This window comes from Mastomys coucha, unplaced genomic scaffold (genome assembly GCF_008632895.1).
Source record: "Mastomys coucha isolate ucsf_1 unplaced genomic scaffold, UCSF_Mcou_1 pScaffold23, whole genome shotgun sequence".
In the NCBI taxonomy this organism is placed as follows: Eukaryota; Metazoa; Chordata; class Mammalia; order Rodentia; family Muridae; genus Mastomys; species Mastomys coucha.
The window spans coordinates 104,147,961-104,169,590 of record NW_022196906.1 but is presented as its reverse complement, the minus strand read 5'-3'; the positions used below and the strand labels follow the sequence as shown (position 1 = coordinate 104,169,590).

The following is a 21,630-nucleotide window of genomic DNA, read 5'->3' as shown; positions in this document are numbered from 1 at the left end:
CAAAGCAAGCAAGCAAGCAAGCAAGCAAGCAAGCAAGCAAGCAAGCAAGCAAGCCAGCCCTCCTCCCTAGCATTGAGAACAGAGTAATTGGGCAATCCCTATAAATCCAACGGTGAAAGCAAGAGCAAGATTTAGCATCAAGTCTGTGTGATCCTGGAGTTAGTCACTAGAGACTCCAGCATGAAAGATTCTCGCAAGCAGTGTCAAATGTATGGTATGAGGCCAAGTAAGCTTAAGAAGTGATGTAAGAACTAGACAAGGAAACCACCACTACCTATCTATAGCTTCCACATGGTCCTCTATTCATATCATGTACTATCTAGGCGCCACGCATGCTTTGTATGGCAATGGCTTCTTCATGCCTGTTTCCTACTGTGCTTTGGTAATTTGTTTCCAAAGTCAAACCAAGCCATAAAGATCACTGACATGACTGCTGCACACATCCTGTACAGAGAAGACACCTGCTCCACTGAGGCCACTGTCACTGCTCCCATCCCCGTGGACCACACAGAATTTGGTCTGGATAGAGAACACCAGTTTGACTTTAAATTCTCAGTATACACACCAACATAAAATTTGACTTTTCTTTTTAAAAGTTGTATTCATTTGAATATGTAGGCTTCTCATTTCACTCTTTAAAATTAATTTTTGTGTGTATGGGTGTTTTGCCTGCAAGTATCTGTACAACACCTATACCTGGTATCCAAAAAGTCAGAAGAGTACATCAGATAGTGTAGGGCATCAGAAGCTCTATCTCCTTACCTAGCCCAGCCTCCACTTTCACCCGGGGATTTAATGCTATGTCCTAAAGCCCCTTGAGACCTTCCCTCATAACCCAGGTTGGTGACAATCTTTATAGAACTTAAGCCAACTTTAAATTTGTAAACCTGTCTCTACATCGACATTCCAGCGACATTCCAGGCATGTCTCTGTGCCTAGCTGCTAAGCTATTAGTAATGGCCATCAGAGAACGACCAAGCTTCTGATCCTAGGCAAGGAGACAAACTCTTTCTTTTCTGTGTGTGGGGGAGGTGCATACTGGGCTATTAAGAATAAGCCTACTCACACCATTCCTGGTAGGAAGGGAAGGGCTAAAGGGCCTTTGTGTTGATATAACTTCCTCATGGAGACTGAGTGTTCTCATTTCAAAAAAGGGTATCGCAAACCTGGGGGGTGGTTATTTTGCCAGGCAATGGTTTGTTATTGTGATGCAAAGGGATTTTGAATTGATTAACTAACTCCAAAGCCAGGCCAGTCTGGAGAAAACAACAAACTAGAATGCAGCTGACACCTGCTGCCTGGGCAGAGGAGAGGGCCGAGGGCTTCTCAGGGACACTGGACATGTTGCAGAATAAGATGACCCTTAGCTGGGTGGCACACGGTCAGTAGGAAAATCAGAAGCTGAAGGTTGCCCTGGGATCCATGAAAGCCTGTTTCAAAAAACAGCCAGATGTCTACCATAAGTCTGTCAGTGTCAAGGCCAAGCCAGATACAAGACCTCAGCCCGTCAAAATCCCGGAGAGCTACCACTTCCGCCCCACAGCCGCTCCATCGAGGAGAGCAGATCATAGACTGCTAGGGAAGCAGAAAGATCTTTCCCCTTACTGTCAGGTGCCTGGCAGCGCCGTCACTACTTTGCTAAGGTGGTTTCTCCTATAAAGACCAAAGCTACTGCCAGCACAGGTTACACGGCTGCTCTCCACGAAGCTACAGGAGCATTTCAAAGTTTCTTAGGGGGAGGGGGGAAACACAAGTGGTTAAGGACTACCTTCAATTTCTGCATAGCAGAAAACAAAACACAGGAACCCTCTGGACCTTTTTCACCCCCGGTTTTTCCAGGGGTCAGAATGGAGTCCGTTGGTCCCAGAAGGTACTAATTGTAGTGGGTTTACTAAATTTTCCCTCTCATTAGCCACCCCGACACCCCCAGACAGGGTTTCTCTGCACAGCTCTGGCTATCTTCAAATTCAAGAAATCTGCCTGCCTTTGACTTCCCAGTGTTGGAATTAAAGTGTTACCACAGGTAGGCCACTACCAGTGGTCTTCAACCCTTTGAAAACAAAAGCTAAGAAAGGAATCTACCAGGCCAACCACAGGTGGCCCTATTATCCATTCTTTGTTCTGTTTTTTTCCCAGATGGAGTTTCTCTGTGTAGCCCTGGCTGTTCTGGAACTGACTCTAGACCAGGCTGGCAGTGAACTGAGATCTGCCTGCCTCTGCCTCCCAAGGGCTGGGATTAAAGGCGTGCGCCACCACCACCTGGCCCCATTTACCATTCTTTATGGCAGCCTGGTATCAGATCTCTGCCCCAAGGTCAGGATTAAAACCCTCCCCCCCTTCACTATGGAGCCCTAGGTGGGATCCACTAGGTGGGATGATGAGAGATCCATTTGCCTTTCTGCCCTTTATGATAAAAGATACTATGTCCCCAGGATGAGTAAAGTCTAGTCCCCTTCCCCCCAGGAAATCACAGGCAGTACATCAGGAACCATACCGTACCTCCCACTGGGAACTGAATTCAGGATAGTATACAGAAATTATAGGCTGCTCAGTTTAGATTTTACACATTGCTCCTCAGTTTTCTCCAGAAAAAAAAAATGTTTTGGGTAAGTTTTGCTTGTACCACTATCTCCTTTGTGCTGTCAGGACACCGTAAACCACTTTCACTTTCTTGCAGATGCTTGCCCCAAGTGAAATGCTGTTTACTTAACTGTTTTACACTCTGGCAGCTTGGATGGTACAGCCTGGCTGCTTTATTTACAGCTGGGATATACTTGTATGTAAGGTCATACACTTCAAACACAGCAGGATCTCCTGTTTTGTTTTTTGATAAACGTCTGAGAAGGACTTGTAGTTCTGTACTACCACACCTTTTTAAGGAGAAAATTTAAAGGCAGATGTGGTGGCACTTGTTTTTAATTCCAGTACTTGAGAGGCAGATGGATGTCTGTTAGTGCAAAACCAGACTGATCTGTATAGTGAGTTCCAGGCCAGTCAAGAGTATACAGTGAGACTCTATCTTAAAAATAAAACCCACATAAACATATATGTTTTATATATATAGTGTGTGCATGTGAAGGCAGAGGACATCTTTTGGGAGTCAGTTCTCTCCTACTATGTGGGTAGCCTGGGGATTGAATTTATGTCATTAGGCTTGGCTGCAAGCAAGCACCTTTTATTGGCTGATAAGAGATCAAGTTACATCTTAGTGTTACCTGACCAAGTCTTTGACTCACTAAGACTATTCCCCTTTGGAGGAGGCACCAGGACATTAGGTTACCTTCTGTCTGGAGAGCGTCTACTTTTCCTTTGAATGAGGGGGTTAGGTGTTCATCAGTACTGAAGCGGCTTGTAAAGGTTCGGCCTGCTAGGCCCTGAGCCGTGGAATTTTAAAATCTAACCAGGGCTAGGTGAGACTGAGTGCTCTTTCTTCACAGGACACACTATGAATGAATGGATGAATGCAGAGAATGGGACTAGAATTCAAAATGGTATTTCATTTATTCAATGAAAAAGAGGGACATTAAGCCACTTTCATTCACTTTCTCCCAAACTCTCAAAACTCCCTTCCCTCATTAAAACAAAACCTAGAGGAAAAACAACAACAAAAACCAAAAACCCACACTGAGAAACACATTTGTACAAAACCCACAGTATCCAAGCCCACCCTCACAAAACTGAACGGGTGTTATTACAGGAATGATACCCAGCTGACGGTCATGATGAGAGCGGTGTTGAACTTAGGTTCTGTAGATTATCAACAATGTAAAATTATCCCCACTTGCATCTCAAGCTGGAAAGTGATAACATTGCAGACCTTAGGTTACAAATGACCATAGTACGGGCCAGAGTCCTGTTCTTCTGCTAGGATTCCAAGGAGAAGGCAAGTGTTTGGAGTCAATTTACTTTGGGAGAGAATGGCAGGAAGGAGGGGAACCCTGGCTCCAGTCAGAAGACATTGGGGTCTTCCTGGAGGCGAATAAGAAGAGCACCCGAGACAAGCTCATTTCCATCTCCACTCCAAGACCGGAGTACAAGGAAGGAACAGGCTTTCTTTAGCTCTAGCACCCCAGGACTCTGGCTGTGACCCAGACTCCTGGTTAGAGGCAAACCCAAGAGTCTAAAAGGCAAATCTCAGCTGTGTGTGTGTGTACTTTTTTTTTTTTTTGTTATTAAGAAATGCCTACCTACACCTCTCATACATAAAGCTTTAAAACACACATAGAAAATACACCCACAAGGTGTTCTGCCTTGCATTCTCAAGAATGAAACTGCCACTTAAAAGTTCTGCCAAAAACACCCTTTTGCTACTAATGGAAAGACAGAAGGGAGGGAGGGAGGAAAGAAGCTGACAAAACCAAAATCCATCTAACTGCCCATCAGCAGTGGTTGATACAGGCTCAAATTAAGGCTTTTTTTTTGTGTGTGTGTGGCAATTTCTCTGGGATGGCACCCCACACCTTAAAGCACTTTAGAGCCAAGTGAGGTCCTTGTGCCATCAGCAGTCTCCATAACCCTGTGACAGATGGAGGTGAGGTCTCGGAAAAAGAAGGTGCAGGAGGCTGCTGAGCACATGTGAGCATTCCCATTCCCACTCTGCACCTCAGTACCGCGTAAGAAATCCCATTCACCCTGGCTACAGCAAGAGGTAGTTTAGGACTGTACCCTACCACCCTAACCAAGTTGCATGAGGAAAAATGTTTGACATAATCTATTTAACCCATTTTACATTTTTTTCCCTTTCTTATAGGAAGGCTTAGAAAGACGTAATGTTCGTCTGGAACATTCATTGGGGTGGCGAGGGTAGAGCCTATGTATTTGGGGAGGGTAGGGAGGTTTGGATAGGACTCCTAAAGGTGTGTAGGTAGGGCCCCAGACTCTTCATCTTTCTTTGTTAGACTGGGAAAACCCAGCAAATGCCTCCCCAAATCCAACTTTTAAAGCTCAAGCTGCCCTTAGGAAAACAACCATCTAGTTCCAATACTGCAAATCTGCACAGAAAACCAGAGTGCTGAGAGAAGGAAGGAGTGGGCTTGTTATGTCTGTGCTCTTTGTTTTCACCACAGGTACAGTGGTGTGTTCTTCCAGGCAGATTGGAGTCCTTCATAGTCCTCACAAGGAAATTAAATCAAAAGGGTACCCCCTCCTTCCCCAGCTCTTCTCATCTTGGTGCATTTATGTGTGACAAGTCTCCGTAACTTTATCAGTAGCACCACTCTTAGCTCAGATAAGCAGAAATAAGGTCACTTATAATGCCTTAAGGTGTGTCCCTCAGTGGCTATCTCTGCCCATTACCATTTTTTGGTTTCTATTAACTTAAGATACTTTCCTTAAAAACAGCCATAACAGAGGAAGAAAGGACAATAATTAAAGGATTATAAACTGAAGCAAAGAGAGACAAAGCAGAGAGAGAAAGAGAGAGAGAGAGAGAGAGAAACAGACAGACAGACAGACAGACACAAAGAGATTACTAATGTCAACAGGACCTGCAGACCAATTGCCAACATCTGTCACACTGGAACACGGGAGACACATGGTACTCTTTAAATGATCAGAGCACACCAGTCACCACAGGCTTCCCAATGAGTATCAACTAAGGACCTGACACAAGAAGTATCAGAGAGTGGAGAGACATAGGACTTGTGCTCGGGGTTTAAAAAAAAAAAAAAAAATCCTGCAAGAAAACCAAGGAAGCTGAGACACAAGTCTTGCCATCCCCATTTCAGCTTGTGGTGGCTGTGGAGGCTCCCTGTATCTTCCAGGCTAGGGAGTGGCCGAGGCTGGTGGGCCAGGAGCAGGAGGTGGAGGGACCCCATCTGCAGGTGGAGGCGGCGGCTGCTGCTGTGGTGGAGGAGGATCTGCAAACACATTCAAGGTAACTCGTCATTGCTGGAGCACGGGGTGGGTTGGCAGAGTCCACTTAATGGAAAGTAACAGAAAGGATTTTTTTTTTTCTTTTTTGGGACAAGATTTTGCCATGTAGCCTAGTCTGGTCTGGAACTTGCTGTGCAGAGCAGACTATCCTCCAATTCAGAGATCTGCCTGCCTCAGCCATTATGCTAGCTAGCATTGAAGGCAGGTACCACCGTACTCTAGAAGTAACTTGGTTGCAGCAGGCAAGCAATACTAGTTCTCAGGCTTGCTACCTGAAGTCAAGTGCACAGAGGCCAACTGCTGCTCAAGTTGCTTGCCCTAACCTAAGAGATAGCAGGGAAGTGTCGGAATTCACCCACCCTTCTCCAAGGACCACTCATTTCAAGAATCACTCCAGACATTTTTTTAGAAGTTAATTATATTTCCACTTTATTGTATTCTAATTGTTCTCTCTACTAGTTGTGTTTCTTCATTAAATAAGAGCCTTCATGGGCTAGTTCTGTGTCTCTTTCTTTATTCCATGGTGTCTATCTTAGCTTGGCCCAGGAGAGATATCAATGACTTCTTGCTGATTAACTGTTTCTACCAGAGCCACAGAACCCCACGGAGGCCGCGGCTCACAAGCTGGATACTCTTAGGAGGCCTTCAACTGCCATCCTTGGATTTCTGGCCCAAATTAGGTCAGGTCCTGAAGGGAACAATTAGCCTGAGTGTCTGGGGTTCTTTTCTGTTTCAACTCTAGCTTCTTTCATGTACAAAGGAACCCTAGAGATCATTTAATCTAAGACGATAAAAACCACTAGATCTTGCCAGAAATGAAAACATATCAAACAAATAATTAAAGCCCAGCTACCCTAATCAGGAATTCACCCATCTATATTCCCAAGAGGTTTTTTTTGTTTGTTTTTTCGAGACAGGGTTTCTCTGTGTAGCCCTCGCTGTCCTGAAACTCACTTTGTAGACCAGGCTGTCCTCAAACTCAGAAATCTGCCTGCCTCTGCCTCTCAAGTGCTGTGATTAAAGGCATGTGCCACCACTGCCTGGCTCCCAAGAGGCTTTTATCAAACCTCTACGGCTTTTGAAAGCATTGTGAATCCAATCTTCTCATCCCTTTATGATCTCTGAGTAGAAGATACCAAGTCCTGAGGACAGGAAGCTACTCATGCAGTGTGGCTGTCCAGAGTCAGGAGCCAAGTCAGGAGCTCAGATTCTCTAAAGACCACTCCTTTGTACATGGATTCCACATTTGAGGGCCCTTCATAATAGTATCCTAATGTCAAAACCAAGCAGACTAGTGATAAAAGTCTGGTGTCATGATCTGATGACGAAGAGATGGCAGCCTGGGTCTGCTCTCCTGGGAGGCCAATCCCGTCTTGCCTGGAGGTGATTTTGTTACCACTCTGCTATGGTATCTGACCATAAGCTCAAGGGAAATAATTTTTCATATGTCCAGATTCTATAAATTCAGTTTCTCTCTCTGCATGAAGCCACCTTCCCTGCAAGAAGTCTCCTGGGGTATTATAGTGCATTCCAAGGAGTTGAAGTTCCCTGTTGTAACTGTTGCTTGTGTGTGTACACGGCTTGCTGGTGCAAGAGCATGTGTTAAAGTTAAAAGACAACATGTGGGAATCAGTTCTGTCCTCCATGACGTGGTCCCCATGGGTCAAGCTCATGTTGTCAGGTTTGGCTGAAAGAGCCTTGACCTGCTGAGACATCCCACCAGTTAGAGCTTATAGTTTTTACTAACATTTATCTGACTTTAAAAAAAAAAAAAGGGTTTATTTTGGCTCACTCTTCTAGAACTCAGTCTATTATAGCAGGAAGTCATAGCAGCAGTGCTTAAGGCTATTGATTACATTTCATCAGTAAGAGATGAACAGTCCTATCAAAGTTTTTTCATTCACTCATTCTCCTAATTAAAGCTTATACAGGCAGCCAGGGATTATGGTTTTTTTTTTTTTGTTTTTTGTTTTTTCCTGAGACAGAGATTCTCTGTGTAGCACTGGCTGTCCTGGAATTTGCTCTTTAGAATAAACTGGCCTCAAACTCAAAGATCTGCCTGCCTCTGCCTCCTGAGTGCTAGCAGATGAGCTATCTCTGCATAGCAGGCCAAGGATCCTGGTTATTTATTCTGTTTTGTGAACAAGAGCTTTCTCCTGTTTTTTCTTCTTTCTTTCTTTAAAAGAGAGGGTCTTTCTATGTAGCCTTGGCTGACCTGGAGCTCCATATGTATACCAGGACAGCCTCACTCCATATGTATACCAGGACAGCCTCACTCCATATGTATACCAGGACAGCCTCACACCTGTCTCTGCTCCTGAGTACCGACCGGGATAAAGAAGTATACCCTTTAGGACTAGGTCTGGTCGAGGTTCATTCTTTTCCCTACTTACTACCTTTAATCCTACAGCATAAAAGTTCTTGTAGGGGAAATAACAGCCAGGAACTATGCATGTCAGTTGAGATCCAAACTAGTCAGGTTTAATCATGAGTGACAGAAATCAGTGGCTTACTCACAGATCTCAGTAGTGAGTACACAACCTAAGTTTCACATCGAAAACGTTCTCTCCTACAGCTTACTGCTGTAGGCTAAACTGTCTATGGGCTTACTCCATCCCATGAAGGAAGCCTTTCTTCTTTATCTGTAGCTTCCAAAGCAGGATGCTGGGGCAATGCCTTCCCACTGTGCTACTTACACATGCCGTTTGGTGCTGTGAGGGGTACCCGGGGTCCTAAGATGTTTCCGGGCATTGGAGGCATGCCGGGAGGGGTAGGGCCACCCCCAGTAGGGTGAATGTTGGCTGCCACAGTGGGAATCATGCGACCTGGCATGGGCTGCCCAGGCATCATGGAGCCAGGGCCTGGTATTTGACCTGTGGAAAGAGATTTAAAGTATTGTAAGTATACATGCACTGGGGATGGGGTAGGGTTAGGGGTTGGGTGGGGGTGGGTAGGAACCAACTTAATGTCCATGACTGTAGAACATAGACAAATAAAGATTTATTTAGCATGTGGATATATGACACAAACATGCCATGGTACAAGTATGGAGCTAAAGGAGAACTTGTAGGAGCAAGTTATGTGTGTGAGCTCTGAGGACTGAACTTAAGATAGCCAGACTTGAGGGCAAGCACCCTCATTATCTTATTGGCTGATGATCAGCTTTTTGTTTGTTTGTTTGTTTTGTTTTGTTTTTTGAGACAGGGTTTCTCTGTATAGCTCTGATTGTCCTGGAACTCACTCTGTAGACCAGGCTGGCCTCAAACTCAGAAAGCCGCCTGCCTCTGTCTCCCAAGTGCTAGGATTAAAGGCGTACACCACCGCTGCCCGGCAGATGATCAGCTTTTTATTCATTTCTTTGTAGAAGAAACACTTAACTGAGGAAAGTTCACTGACTGACTTCTCAACTTTAGTATAGGTAAGGTAGATACTATTAAGAATGAATTACAGGGCTGAGGTCATGGCTCAATTGGATCATGAATATGACTGGTAAGAACATTTCCCTTGGGCTGGAGAGATGGCTCAGTGGTTAAGAGCACTGACTGGTCTTCCAGAGATTCAGAGTTCAATTCCCAGCAACCACAGGGTAGCTTGCAGCCATCTGTAGTGGGATCTGATGCCCTCTTCTGGTGTGTCTGAAGACAGCTACCGTGTACTCCCATACATGAAAGAAAAAAAAGATCTTAAAAAAAAAAAAAAAAAAAGTGTAAAAGAATGCGAATGTTTCCCTCAAGGGGAGAGGTTGAGCTCAGTCCCCAGTACTATATAAATAGTGTTGTGGTATATACCTATAATCCTAGGATCTGGGAGGTAGAAGTAAGATTTCAAAGTTACTACCAGCTAGACAGAATGGGTATGAAGCCAATCTATACCTGAGTCCATCTCAAAAAGCAAAAAACAACGAATGGGAGCAGTTTTGAGAAAGCATCAGGCAAAGAACAGGTTCACTCTGGTTACGCTAGATGAGCAGTAGCTTATCACATCATATCACATCCAATGCCTGGCACAGACCAGACATCAGAAAGGACGTTCAAAGTTCTACCTCCCCCTGACCTAGAGGATCCCCTAGGGAATCCATGAAGCACCGGCCTGATAAAATCTCAGGTGGAGTTGTGCTGAGTTGGGAGAATAAGAAAAATGACAGAAAATTTCATCTCTTCTCAGTGTCTTTACATGAATGATGGGAGACAGAACAAATGTCTTTGATTTATTTACATACCGATATATTTTTCTTTGAATACTCAGTAAGTATTTAGACTGCTATTGAGTGATGTTACACGCATTCAACTTTGCCATTGTAGTATGCAAGCAGTCACAAATGTAGGTAGAAAGAAAGCTCACTTTTGAACTCAAAAGTACAAACCTCTAGCTAGGAGAGGAAAAACTTCTGGTCATGAAGGGAAACCAGCTTTAGAGTACCACAGTCCTTATCCATCTTCACCAAGTATGGCTATGACAGAAGTCTATGAGCCTCATCGGCACAAAGAAGACAGAGCCGTCAGGAGGTAATGACAGAACACACAACTGTATAGGATCATTTAACATAGTTCAGTTTCACACGGATTCTCAAGTAAGGTCTGCTGAATCCATAGACCCAGTCAAGGGCCAAGAGCACAACACAAGAGTCAAAGTATAGAAGAGCAACCACGAACTCCCTTCTTCATCTATTGTGGATATGCGTTTCAAGGCAAGTTACTTGTTTTCCCACAACTGTACAGAATAAACCCAAATGGCTCTCCTCAACTGCATGGTTTTGTTATGATGTAGCACTTTTTAAATTCTCTTAAATAGTGTGTGATTTTTGTCAATAGTTCCTCTAACATGCTTGTGAGAGGCAGTCTGTGCTGGGTTAGTAAACTTGCAACAAAACAGAGTGAGTGAGGAAGGCGATCTTCAGTCGAGGAACTGCCTATATCATGCTGGCCTAGGGTATTTCTGTGGAGTATTTATTTGGTTAATGACCAGTGTGGGAGTGCTCAACAAATGATGGGTGGTGTCATCCCTGGGTAGGTAGTCATAGAAGAAAGCAATGGGAGAGCAAGCCAGGAAACAATGCTCAAACCCTGCCCTGTCTTCCCTCAACGTTGACTATGATTATGAGGGGCAAACCTTTGCTCCTCAAATTGCTTTTGTTCATGGTGTTTTATCACAACAGAAAGCAAATAAGGACCAAGACCTAATATTATTAACTTTTTTCTCAATTTATTTTTTTATGTAGGTCTTTACACTATCTTCAGACACTCAAGAAGAGGGCATTAGATCCCATTACAGATGGTTGTGAGCCACCATGTGGTTGCTGGGAATTGAACTCTGAACCTCTCGGAGTGTACTCACTGCTCTTACTGCTTAACCACTTCTCTAGCCCACAATATTATCTTATAGGGAGTAAAATGAAGCTCAGAAAAGTCCCAGAGCAATTTGTATTTTATACAGGGTCTAACAGTCCAAGTTGGCCTGAAGCTATGTACTTCAGCCTAGCTTTGAACTTGTGATGATCCTTTGGTCTCAGCACCCAAAGGGTAGAATTACAGCTATATGCTACTATGCATGGCTTCAAAGCTTTCTTTATGGACAAAGCAGGGGAAAAAATATAATATATTCAAGCCATCTAACTGAAGTCCAGTTCTCTTCTCACATAGTACTCTGCCCAAATGAAACACTTTATAGGAAAGTCCTCATTCTATCACATCTATAGGATTTCTATTTATCTATTTGTTTGTTTATTTGATAGGGTCTTACTATGTAACACCAGGCGGCCTAGAACTAACTAGACAGAACACATTTGCCTTGAGCTCAGAGATCTGCCTGTTTCTGTCTCCTGCTATGGCCTAGTGCTTCAACCACAAGTGAACAGCACTGCCACCGCTCCTTCCTTCAGGTTTTTTTTTTTTTTTTTTTTTTTGGTTTTTTGACACAGGGTTTCTCTGTGTAGCCCTGGCTGTCCTGGAACTCACTCTGTAGACCAGGCTGGCTTTGAACTCAGAAATCCACCTGCCTCTGCCTCCCAAGTGCTAGGATTAAAGGCATGTGCCACCACCTCCCGGCTCCTTCAGTCTTTTTTAAAGAACTCATTTAAGCACCTTTTCCCAGTGGAACATCAATATCCCCCAATTTTGAAAATAAAAAAAATGAGTATTGGAAAATTTCTTTAAATTATTTTATTTTTATTTTCCATGTGCATTGGTGTTTTGCTTTTATCTATCTGTGTGGGAGGATAACAGATTCCCTAAAACTAGAGTCACAGACAGTTGTGAACTCCTTGTGGGTGATGGGAATTGAACCTGGGTCCTCTGGAAAAATCAGTCAGGGTTCTTAATCACTGAGCCATCTCTTCTTTAGCTCCTGGAAATGTCTAAAAATTCACATCTGGAGAACTAAGAAACAAAAAAAAAGGTTCAAAAACTCTTTTCAAGTCTGGCTGGCAGCGCAGGTTTGACTGTGGACTGAGAGGAGATCATTAGATCTCCTGAGAGGTTCTAGATGTAGTAACAAATATCTGAGAAAGAACACAGGAATACGGTGGGATAGAAACAGGGCTGCAAGCTGAGGAATGCCAAGCAAGCACTGGGAATTAGAAGGAGCAGAGACGCAGCCTCACTCAGAGCCCTCACAGGGAATGTGGCAAGGCTGGTGCTCGGGACCTCATCTTCAGACAGTGAGAGTTCATTTCTATCTTTTAGAGACAGGATCTCATATGTATTCCAGGCTAGACTCACATTGTCTTTGTAGCTGAGTATGACCTTAAACTTATTCCAGAGTCTACCTTTGAGTACTGAGATTACAAACATGGGTTTTTTCTTTTTTTTTTTTTTTTTTGGTTTTTCGAGACAGGGTTTCTCTGTATAGCCCTGGCATCCTGGAACTCACTCTGTAGACCAGGCTAGCCTTGAACTCAGAAATCTGCCTGCCTCTGCCTCCCAAGTGCTGGGATTAAAGGCATGCGCCACCACCACCTGGCTACAAACATGGGTTCTTATATGTGTTTTGATGCCTGGTTTTATATTGTGTTTGGGATTACATTGCAGTCTTCATATATGTTCAGTGAGCTCTCTACTAAGTGAGTTATATCTCTAGCCCAATTTTCTATTAAGTCACACAGTTAGTTTGATAAACTTGTCATGATGAAGCTGAAATATAATGCATGAAACATATGCTACTATGTTCCAGCATTTTAAGAGCTTTAAAAGTACAAATGTATTCACTCTCACTTAACTTCTTCCCCTTTCTTCAGGAGGCAAAACAATCTTACTGAGCAAGGTAAAGCACAGGGTGAGGAGCTGGGTCTGAGAATGGAGTGTGCCTGGCTCCAGACACTGTGCTTGGATCAGTACACATGTGACCAAGGCCAGCCCACTTTCAGCCCAGGCTGAGACGTACTGTGAACCCTGAAGTCTCTTGTCACACACAGAATTATGAAGCCATTCTCACTGGCAGTGGGTGGCAGCAAAAAAGGAAAGGTTAGAGTAAAACGAGTACTTCTGCTTCTGAGAATCATCTAGACTGGATGGCCAGCAAACCCCAGGGAATCCGTCTGCAGCAGCCCAGCCCTGGAACTGAGCGGCAGTTACATAAATACCAGAACCAGAGGAGGCCCTCATGCTTGCACTAGCAAGCAGTTTACAACAGAGCCATCTCCACAGCTCCAAAAAGGTGATGGAGAAAACATCAAATCTGAAAGAGGAATTAAGAGGACTGGAATGAAGACAAAAATCAACGTTTTGTCTACCTGAAATCTAAAGATCCTTTTCCTTGGGGGGTGGGGCTACTTGATACAAGCATCATTACTTAAAAACAAAACAAAAAACAAAAAAACAAAACAACAAAAACCCCACCACTACCACCACCAACAAACCAGTCAATATATTCTTGCTAATTCTTACAAGCTTGAAGTACAACTCCCATAACCCTGAAATACCAAGAAGATATTGCTAAACAAAACGTGTACATAGTACCACACACACAGACACACACACTTTTCAATTTCTGAGATGGTAAGAAGAGGTGAGAGGAGGGGGAGTAGAGGGAGGCAGCGAGCAAGCTTCAAAGCAGCAGTGGCAAAGCACAGGGTGGTGGGAGTCTGACCTACATACGAACATGTTTTAAACAGCAGGCACCTGAAGCCTGGGAAATGGAAAGGCTTGCTAAAATTAGGTTTAGCTAGTAGAAAAACCCTCTTACTCCCATGTTTATTAGCTCTCATACTAAAGCTTTACACCTATCATATCTAATGGGATATTAGCTAAGAATCTTATTTTTATTCACTGGAAGGCTAAGGTGTAGAAAGAGAAATCTGGGAAAGGGAACTGTGAACATCTAGTCTTAAGTTGTGTGACATCTAGCGATGTGCCGACACCCTCTGGCTGAGGCCCCAGGAGAATGGAAGTAACACAATTAGGGCCAAGCAAGGGGAAGCCCGGGATCCTCAGAGCCTTCTTCCCCACAGTTGCTTCCTGGGGTGCCTGTCACAGATGCTCTTTGTTAGGACTAAGCCTTACTGCTCTCTTTGTGAGGCAACCTGCTACTGTGGAGAGTGGCATGGCAGCTTTGTTATCAGACGGTATTGTGCCACAGACTATAAAAGGAGCACGATGTGATGAGCCATTTCTCCTTCCCTTTCAGTGTGGAGTGGAGTCTACAGTTCTTGAATACTGCATTACCACAGAGAAGGGGCTGTAACTGGGTTTAACTGAGAAAAAAGGGGCTGGTATAGGGAGATGGTACAGCAGTCAAGAGCACCTACTGCTCTTCACGAGGACCCAAACACAGTCACAGTACTCATACTGGCTACTGAGTACACACTCACCTGCAGCTCCAGCTCCAGAGGTTAAAACACCTGCTTCTGCCTTTGTGAGCAACGGCAAGGTCTAACTATTCATAGACACTCTCTGGCTGAGGCCCAGGAGAACACAGTTGGGGAAGCCAGAGCTTCCTCAGAGGCTTCCTTTCATTAGCAAGACCAGAGAAAAGGCTAGAGCCTGAGCAAGGAAGACCACGGACTAGAGGTAGCTGCTTTGGGCTACATTAAGACCATTTTGGTTTCTATTTCAAGGAAATGAAACACAATAAGCCAAGTGGTTAGTACCTCAACTGAAAGAAATGCCACAATTTTGTTATTGAAATAACATTTTATAGAAATAACACTTTTTCACCAAACTACACTCATTACTTTCTTTTTTAGTGATGCTATAGATGGACTTCAGGGCCTTGGACATGTCAGGCAGGTGGGCCACCAGGGCCCACAGGTACTGGTCACCTAACAGGCTATTCTCGCCTGTGGTGGTCCGTGTATTTGTGGACACCACAAAGTCAAGCAGTTGGCAACACCAACAAATAACTCAGTCAAGACTGTAGCCGGGCCAATGAGCTGCCTCAGTGAGTAAGGCCTGTTGTGAGGCCTGATGGCTAAGGTCCACACCTGGAAGCCATATGGTGCAGAGAATTACCTTAAGACACATGAAAATAAAGTTGTTAACAAATGATATAATGTATATTATAGGCAGAAGCAGTATGTTTTTGTAAAGATTTTTCTTTTCTTTCCTTCCCCCCCCTTTTTTTTGGTTTTTCAAGATAGGGTTTCTCTGTGTAGCTCTGGCTGTCCTGGAACCCACTCTGTAGATCAGGCTGGCTTTGAACTCAGAGATCCACCTGCCTCTGCCTCCCAAGTGCTGGGATTAAAGGCGTGTGCCACCACCACCCAGCAGTAGCCTACTGATTTAAAAATATATATATATATATTGTAATTTATTTTTATTTTATGTTCATAATTTTGCCTCCACATATGTCTGTGTAAGGATGTCAGAAGCCCTGGAACTGAAGTTACAGAAAGAAGTTGCAATGTGTGTGTTGGGAATTGAACCTAGGTCCTCTGGGAGAGCAGCCAGTGCTTTTAACCACCTTTCCAGCCCTAGCGGTTAAGATGAGAAACTATTAGGTACCATTCTACAGTTTAAGGGGAGATGATGAATTGCAGCACTGTCTCTTTTTAACAAATTCAGCAAAATGTAAGATAAGGTAAAAATAGATGTGCCAACCGTACAGCAGAAATCCTTTAGGGTGGAGAGAGAGCTCAGGATTTAGAGAGAACTGCCTCTAACTACAGCTGAAGAGTACCCAAAGCCTCTGGCTCCAGCCTTCAAAGGTGCCTGCATTCATCTAACCTGCACAGACAGACAGACAGACATGATTAAATAATAAAAATTGGGGATGGAGGTGACTTAGCAGATAGGATAACGAGTGTTCTCCAGAGGAGCGGGGCTTGACTCCCAACACCCACTTGTTGGCTCACAACCACCCATGGCTCCAGTTCCAGGGGATGCAAGGCTTTCCCTCTTCTATGGGCACAAGACACACACACAAGTTGTACACAGACATACATGTAGACCAAACATCCAGACACACAAAATAAAATAATAAAAGCAATAAAAATAAATAAAATCAAAATAAAAACTATGCTACATGCTACTACATATAATTTGTAGTTATTTTTGTTTGTCTGTTATGGAAAAAACATCTTGGGATATACAAATACCACGAAAAGTCTGGGGAAACAAGATTACATATGCAATTGGCATAGAGGTACAGCTCATCAAATGGGCATCAGATTGGGTAACTGGCCCTCCACCTGTACTCAAAGCCTAGGAGACTTACAACGGTGAACAGGAGACTTAACAACAGTGAACAGCAATTTTACTTTTGTAGATGTGGCTGGTCCTCCCGCATCTACCTCCCAAGAAATGGATTATAGGTATGGGCTTTCAAATCTGAACGAACTCCTATTCTAATGGGTCTTATCACCGTTGATGGACAGTTATGGGGTGTGTCGGTCTGTGTGTCCATCCGTCATTCTGTCCTCTCTACTCAAAGTGGAGATTGTGCTTTTCAACTATGCTGGTCCCCACCAAGCCCCAGCGAGTCTTCTGTCTCTGTTCCCCCACAGTGATAGGGTTATAGGTTTGCAAAAAGGCACACCTGGGTTGTGTAGGTGTTGGAAGCTGACCTCGGGTATTCATGGTTGCATAGGAAGTAAACTTCCTCTAAAAAGCTTCACTCAGCAACAAATCAGTCTTCACTCCTTTCTCCCACATTCAGTCACCTGGCATAAGGTCTCCTGCCCATTCACACCACATAAACTGTGGCCAATACCAAACGCTCCCCAGTGCCCTGACAGCTGCCCTCCCGTCCTAATGTAAAATAAATGCTGTGATCTGGGATGATTTTTGTCTTTTTCTGGTTTGGGGAGTTACATTCCTATTAGGAAGCATAGGCTTTGAACACTCTGCTTTCTGAATGATCGGACCTTCCCACAGCTATTATTACCAGTAGCACTGGTGAGAAAGGTCACTATGAAGCCATGGCTGGCCTGGAATTTGCCATGTAGCCCAGAATGGCAATCTACCCGACTCCCTAGAGCTATCATGTATCACTGTGCCCAGCTCATCTGTAAACTTTTGTAAAACTCAGAAAGCTTTAGTTGAAAGGGTCTTTGTGTTGTGTTCTGTTAGTCTTGTGTTGCTGGGATAAACTACAAGCAAAGCCCACTTGGTTAAGAAAATAGTTATTTCAACAGAAACCATCGCAGTAGTTTAATGTCGAATACTGAAGCAAAAACCATGGAGGAATGTTGCTAATAGGCTTGCTCTCTGGCTCCTGCTCAGGTAGTGTTCTTATATAGCCAGGGACCACCTGCCCAAAGAATGGTGCTGCCCACAGTGGGCTAAGCCCTTCCATATCAACCAGCAAGCAAGACAAAGCACTATGGGCCTGCCTCCAAGCCAACAGGATCTAAGCAATTCCTCAACTGATGGACCCTCTTCCAAAGTGACTGTAGTTTGTCATGTTGATAAAATACAAGACAGTACAGACTTGCTTACAGGTCTCAAGTTGCATCACTGACAAATCAGAAAGAGAAGACAGTCTTTAACTCACCAGCTTCATTTGAAAGGCACTGAGAGAGTCTAGCTGAGACAGGCAGGTCTTTTTGAGTTCGAGGCCAGCTGGGGCTTTACACTGAGAATCTGACCAAAACAAATAAAACAGCAGAAGTGGACGGACTGATGCTCAATACAGAACTCACAAGCTTTGTTGCTTTCTCTTTATTTTTGTTGGAGATAGTGTTTCTCTGTGTAATTCCAGAACAGACCAGGCTGGTTTCAAATTTAACAGACTTCTTGCTTCTGCCTCCTGAATGCTGGTGTTAAAGGTGTGTGCCAGATTCACTTTTATTTATTTAAAGATTATTTATTTTATTTATATGAGTATACCATTGCTTTCTTCAGACATACCAAAAGAGGGCATCAGATCCCATTACAGATGGTTGTGAGCCACCATGTTGTTGCTGGGAATTGAACTCGGGACCTCTGGAAGAGCAGAGGGCTCAGATGGCTCAGGGCTCTTAACCACTGAGCCATCTTTCTAACCTCACTTATTTATTTATGTATGTATGTATGTATGAGCCAGAGTTTTTGTGGCCATTTGAAACCCATTCTGTAGAGCAGGCTGGCCAGATCCACCTGCCTCTGCCTCCTGGGTGCTGGGATTAAAGGCGTGCGCCACTAGTCAGCTTCCTTTTCCTCTTTAAAGACAAGTCTTACTACGGAGTTCTACCTGACCTTGAATTTAGAGTGAAATCTCAAGTCCATCTCCTGAGTTCTGGGGATCCAACCTGTCTGTCTGTCCTTCCATTTTTGTTTTTTTTTTTTGGTTTTTCAAGACAGGGTTTCTCTGTGTAGCCTTGGCTGTCCTAGAACCTGTCCTTCCATCTTGAAATTAATTTGCTATGTACCTCTGGCTCACACAGAACTTATAACAAAAAACTTGCTTCCCGAATACAGGGATTATAGACACACCACCAATGTTGGATGTTGTTATTAATTATACTAACAGAGATTTAAGCAAAAACCTAAAACAAACCCAAAACAAAGAATCCAAACCAACCCACCAAACAGAAAATTCATATCATATTCATATGACAAGAGTTTAAAACAGGCCTAAAGTTCTGAAAACATTTTGACATCATCTACTAATATGATCATATGTACATTTTATAACTATTCTCAATCCAATACATACAATATGTGTACAACAGAAATGTGTGCAGGGGCTGGTGAGATGGCTTAGTGGGTAAGAGCAGACTGTTCTCACGAGGGTCCTAAGTTCAAACCACAGCAATAGCATGGTGGCTCACAACCTCCCCTAATGAGATCTGACGCCTCTTCCAGTGCGTCTGAAGACAGCTACAGTGTACTTATTTATAATAATAAATAAATCTTTGGGCTAGAGCGAGCAGGGACTGAGCGAGTAGGACTGACCAAGCAAGTGGGCTGACTGGAGCAAGTGGGCTGGACCAGAGCCAGCAAAGGTCGTACAAGTCAATTCCTAACAACCAGATGAATGCTCACAACTATCTGTACAGCTACAGTGTGTACTCATATGCATAAAATAAATAAATAAATAAATAAATAATCTTAAAAAAATGTGTGCAGATGCTAGCTAAAAAACATGCTTCTGTTTGTTGACAGCTGAATTAGCTATTCATATGACTTAAGTTTGAAAAGCAATCCATCCTTCACCAAAAGACTTCACAAATTAAGAATGGGACCAGATGAACATTGTCGAGTGAACAGAAGGGTGCAGTCGCACAGAACAGCATCCACACATCTCAGACAGTATTAAAGAAAGCCAGACAAAAATCACCAGGATTACAACCAATAGACTATGCTTGGAAGTTCTGAGTTGTATCCTGGGAGGGCTAGAGAGGAAGAACAACACAGGAGACTGCTACTGAGGTTATAATCTCTATTAAACTCATTAAGGAAACACAATTTGTATGTTCTCTCAAATGTATATTACTTTTTCTTAGTATTTTATATATGTGATTTATATGAATGCAGTGATAAGCATTAAACAGCAAGAATGTAGGGAGTCAGAAGACAACTTTTAGGAACCTTACTGAACCATTGTACAGCCGTGTGTGTGTGTGTGTGTGTGTGTGTGTGTGTGTGTGCGCGCGCGCGCGCGCGCGTGTGTGCGCACGCGTGCGCACGTGTACATGAGATTACATGAAAACAGCTTGGTGCAAATTAAAAAATACCCACTCAGGATGAATGATCCTTTCCATTACATATCTGATGTGGAAAAGCCTATTTTGGTGAGAAAGGTAGAGACAAAAATGACCTATGCCTTCTTAAGGGGACTTTATTAACAACTTGCTGGTACGACTTCACTAAGAAGAGCTGTATCTATGGTCCTCTGTGACGGCCTTGCAGCCCCTGGCAGTGCAGTGTGAATCCTGGCACCTCTAAGGCTAGGCAGCCTTGCCCTGGATCAGGTACTCTGCTGCAGAGCAAGGACACCATGGAATAGACTGCTGTGGTAGAACACAGCAGTGCAGCACCAACAGCAGCTGAGACTATGGCCAGAGCCTGATGCCCAGCATATCGCCTATGTTTTGAAATAATCACCGTGTTTGGAAAGTGACATTGCTGTCCTATTGAGGATATGTATATTTTAAAAACCTAACACTGGACAAAATGAAGCTCTTATACAGAGATTTTAAAATTCATTGAAGTGTTCAAAGAGGTGGAAAGTATCTTGTGGTGTGAGCATGTCAGATTTTAAAGATGATCTCCAGAAACACTAAAATCAAATGGAAAAACCTGATGACAGAATCCCTAAAGTAAAATTTTTAGGTGTGTGTGCCCACATGTGAAAAGTCAAAAATTTCCCCTAGTCACTATAGGTCCTTAAACCCATTCATTTTCTTATATGATGCTCTGGCTGCATTTATGTCTGTGCAAGGATCTGGAACTGGACCTGAGCCTTCCTTATAGTACTAGGTGAGCCTGAGCCTTCCTTATAGTATTAGGTGGGTTCATGGTGGTGGCCACAAACTACCTTGCATCCTCTGGACAAGCAGCTAGTGCTCTTAACCATCAAGCCACCCACCCAGGTCCCATTTGTTTGTTTGTATGTTTGTATTTTTAAAGATTTATTTATTTTATGTGTAGGAGTACACTGTAGCTGTACAGATGGCCGTGAGCCATCATGTGGCTGCTGGGAATTGAACTCAGGACCTCTGCTCGCTCTGGCCCGCTCACTCCTGTGTAATACACTGTAGCTGTCTTCGGACATAACAGAAGAGGGCGTCAGATGACAGTAAGGTTGGTTGTGAGCCACCATGTGGTTGCTAGGATCCGAACTCAGGACCTTCAGAAGAGCAGTCTGTGCTCTTAACGGCTGAGCCATCTTGCCAGCCCCCCATTTGTTTGTTTTTGAGTCAGGTTCTCTCTACATAGCCCTGGCTATCCTTGAACTCAGAAATCTTCCTGCCTTAGCCTCGTGGGTGCTGGGATTAAAAACCTGTATGACGACACTCAGTTATGGTTACTTTTTTTTTTTAAGTTAAAACCAGTAAAATTAACCAAAGTATAATAACTTAAATGTCACTAAGATTCACATTGGTACTAGAAGCTGTTAGATCAAAAGTGTATTCAACTATGGCTTCTAAAAGCAAATATGACTAAGTTCTACAAGAGCATTCAGAAACCTGTTCTATGAAGAGTGCATGCGTCTTCAAAGAGTCTTCCTGTTTATCTTCGGTTGCTTCTTTTGAATATGTTGGAGAGATGTGCATTTCATTTCAAGTAGCTCTGGATTGAGGTAAAAAAAGTACACTTGTGCCCAGGAGTGGTGGTGCACACCTTTAATCTCAGCATTTGGGAGGCAGAGGCAGGCGGATATCTGAGTTCGAGGCCAGCC

General features: G+C 43.6%; 1 protein-coding gene across 1 annotated transcript in view; it reads right to left on the bottom strand.

Annotated features, from left to right (window-relative positions):
• Positions 1 to 3,477: 3,477 nt before the first annotated feature.
• The window catches only part of Smarcc1 (SWI/SNF related, matrix associated, actin dependent regulator of chromatin subfamily c member 1), a 100,341-nt gene continuing 82,188 nt past the window's right edge, over positions 3,478 to 21,630 (bottom strand). The window contains exons 27-28 of the mRNA XM_031345624.1: positions 8,571 to 8,747; positions 3,478 to 5,858 (exon numbers count right to left, since the gene is read on the bottom strand). Coding sequence (XP_031201484.1) covers positions 5,764 to 5,858; positions 8,571 to 8,747 — 272 coding nt within the window. The 3' untranslated portion in view covers positions 3,478 to 5,763. The remainder of the gene's footprint in view (positions 5,859 to 8,570; positions 8,748 to 21,630) is intronic.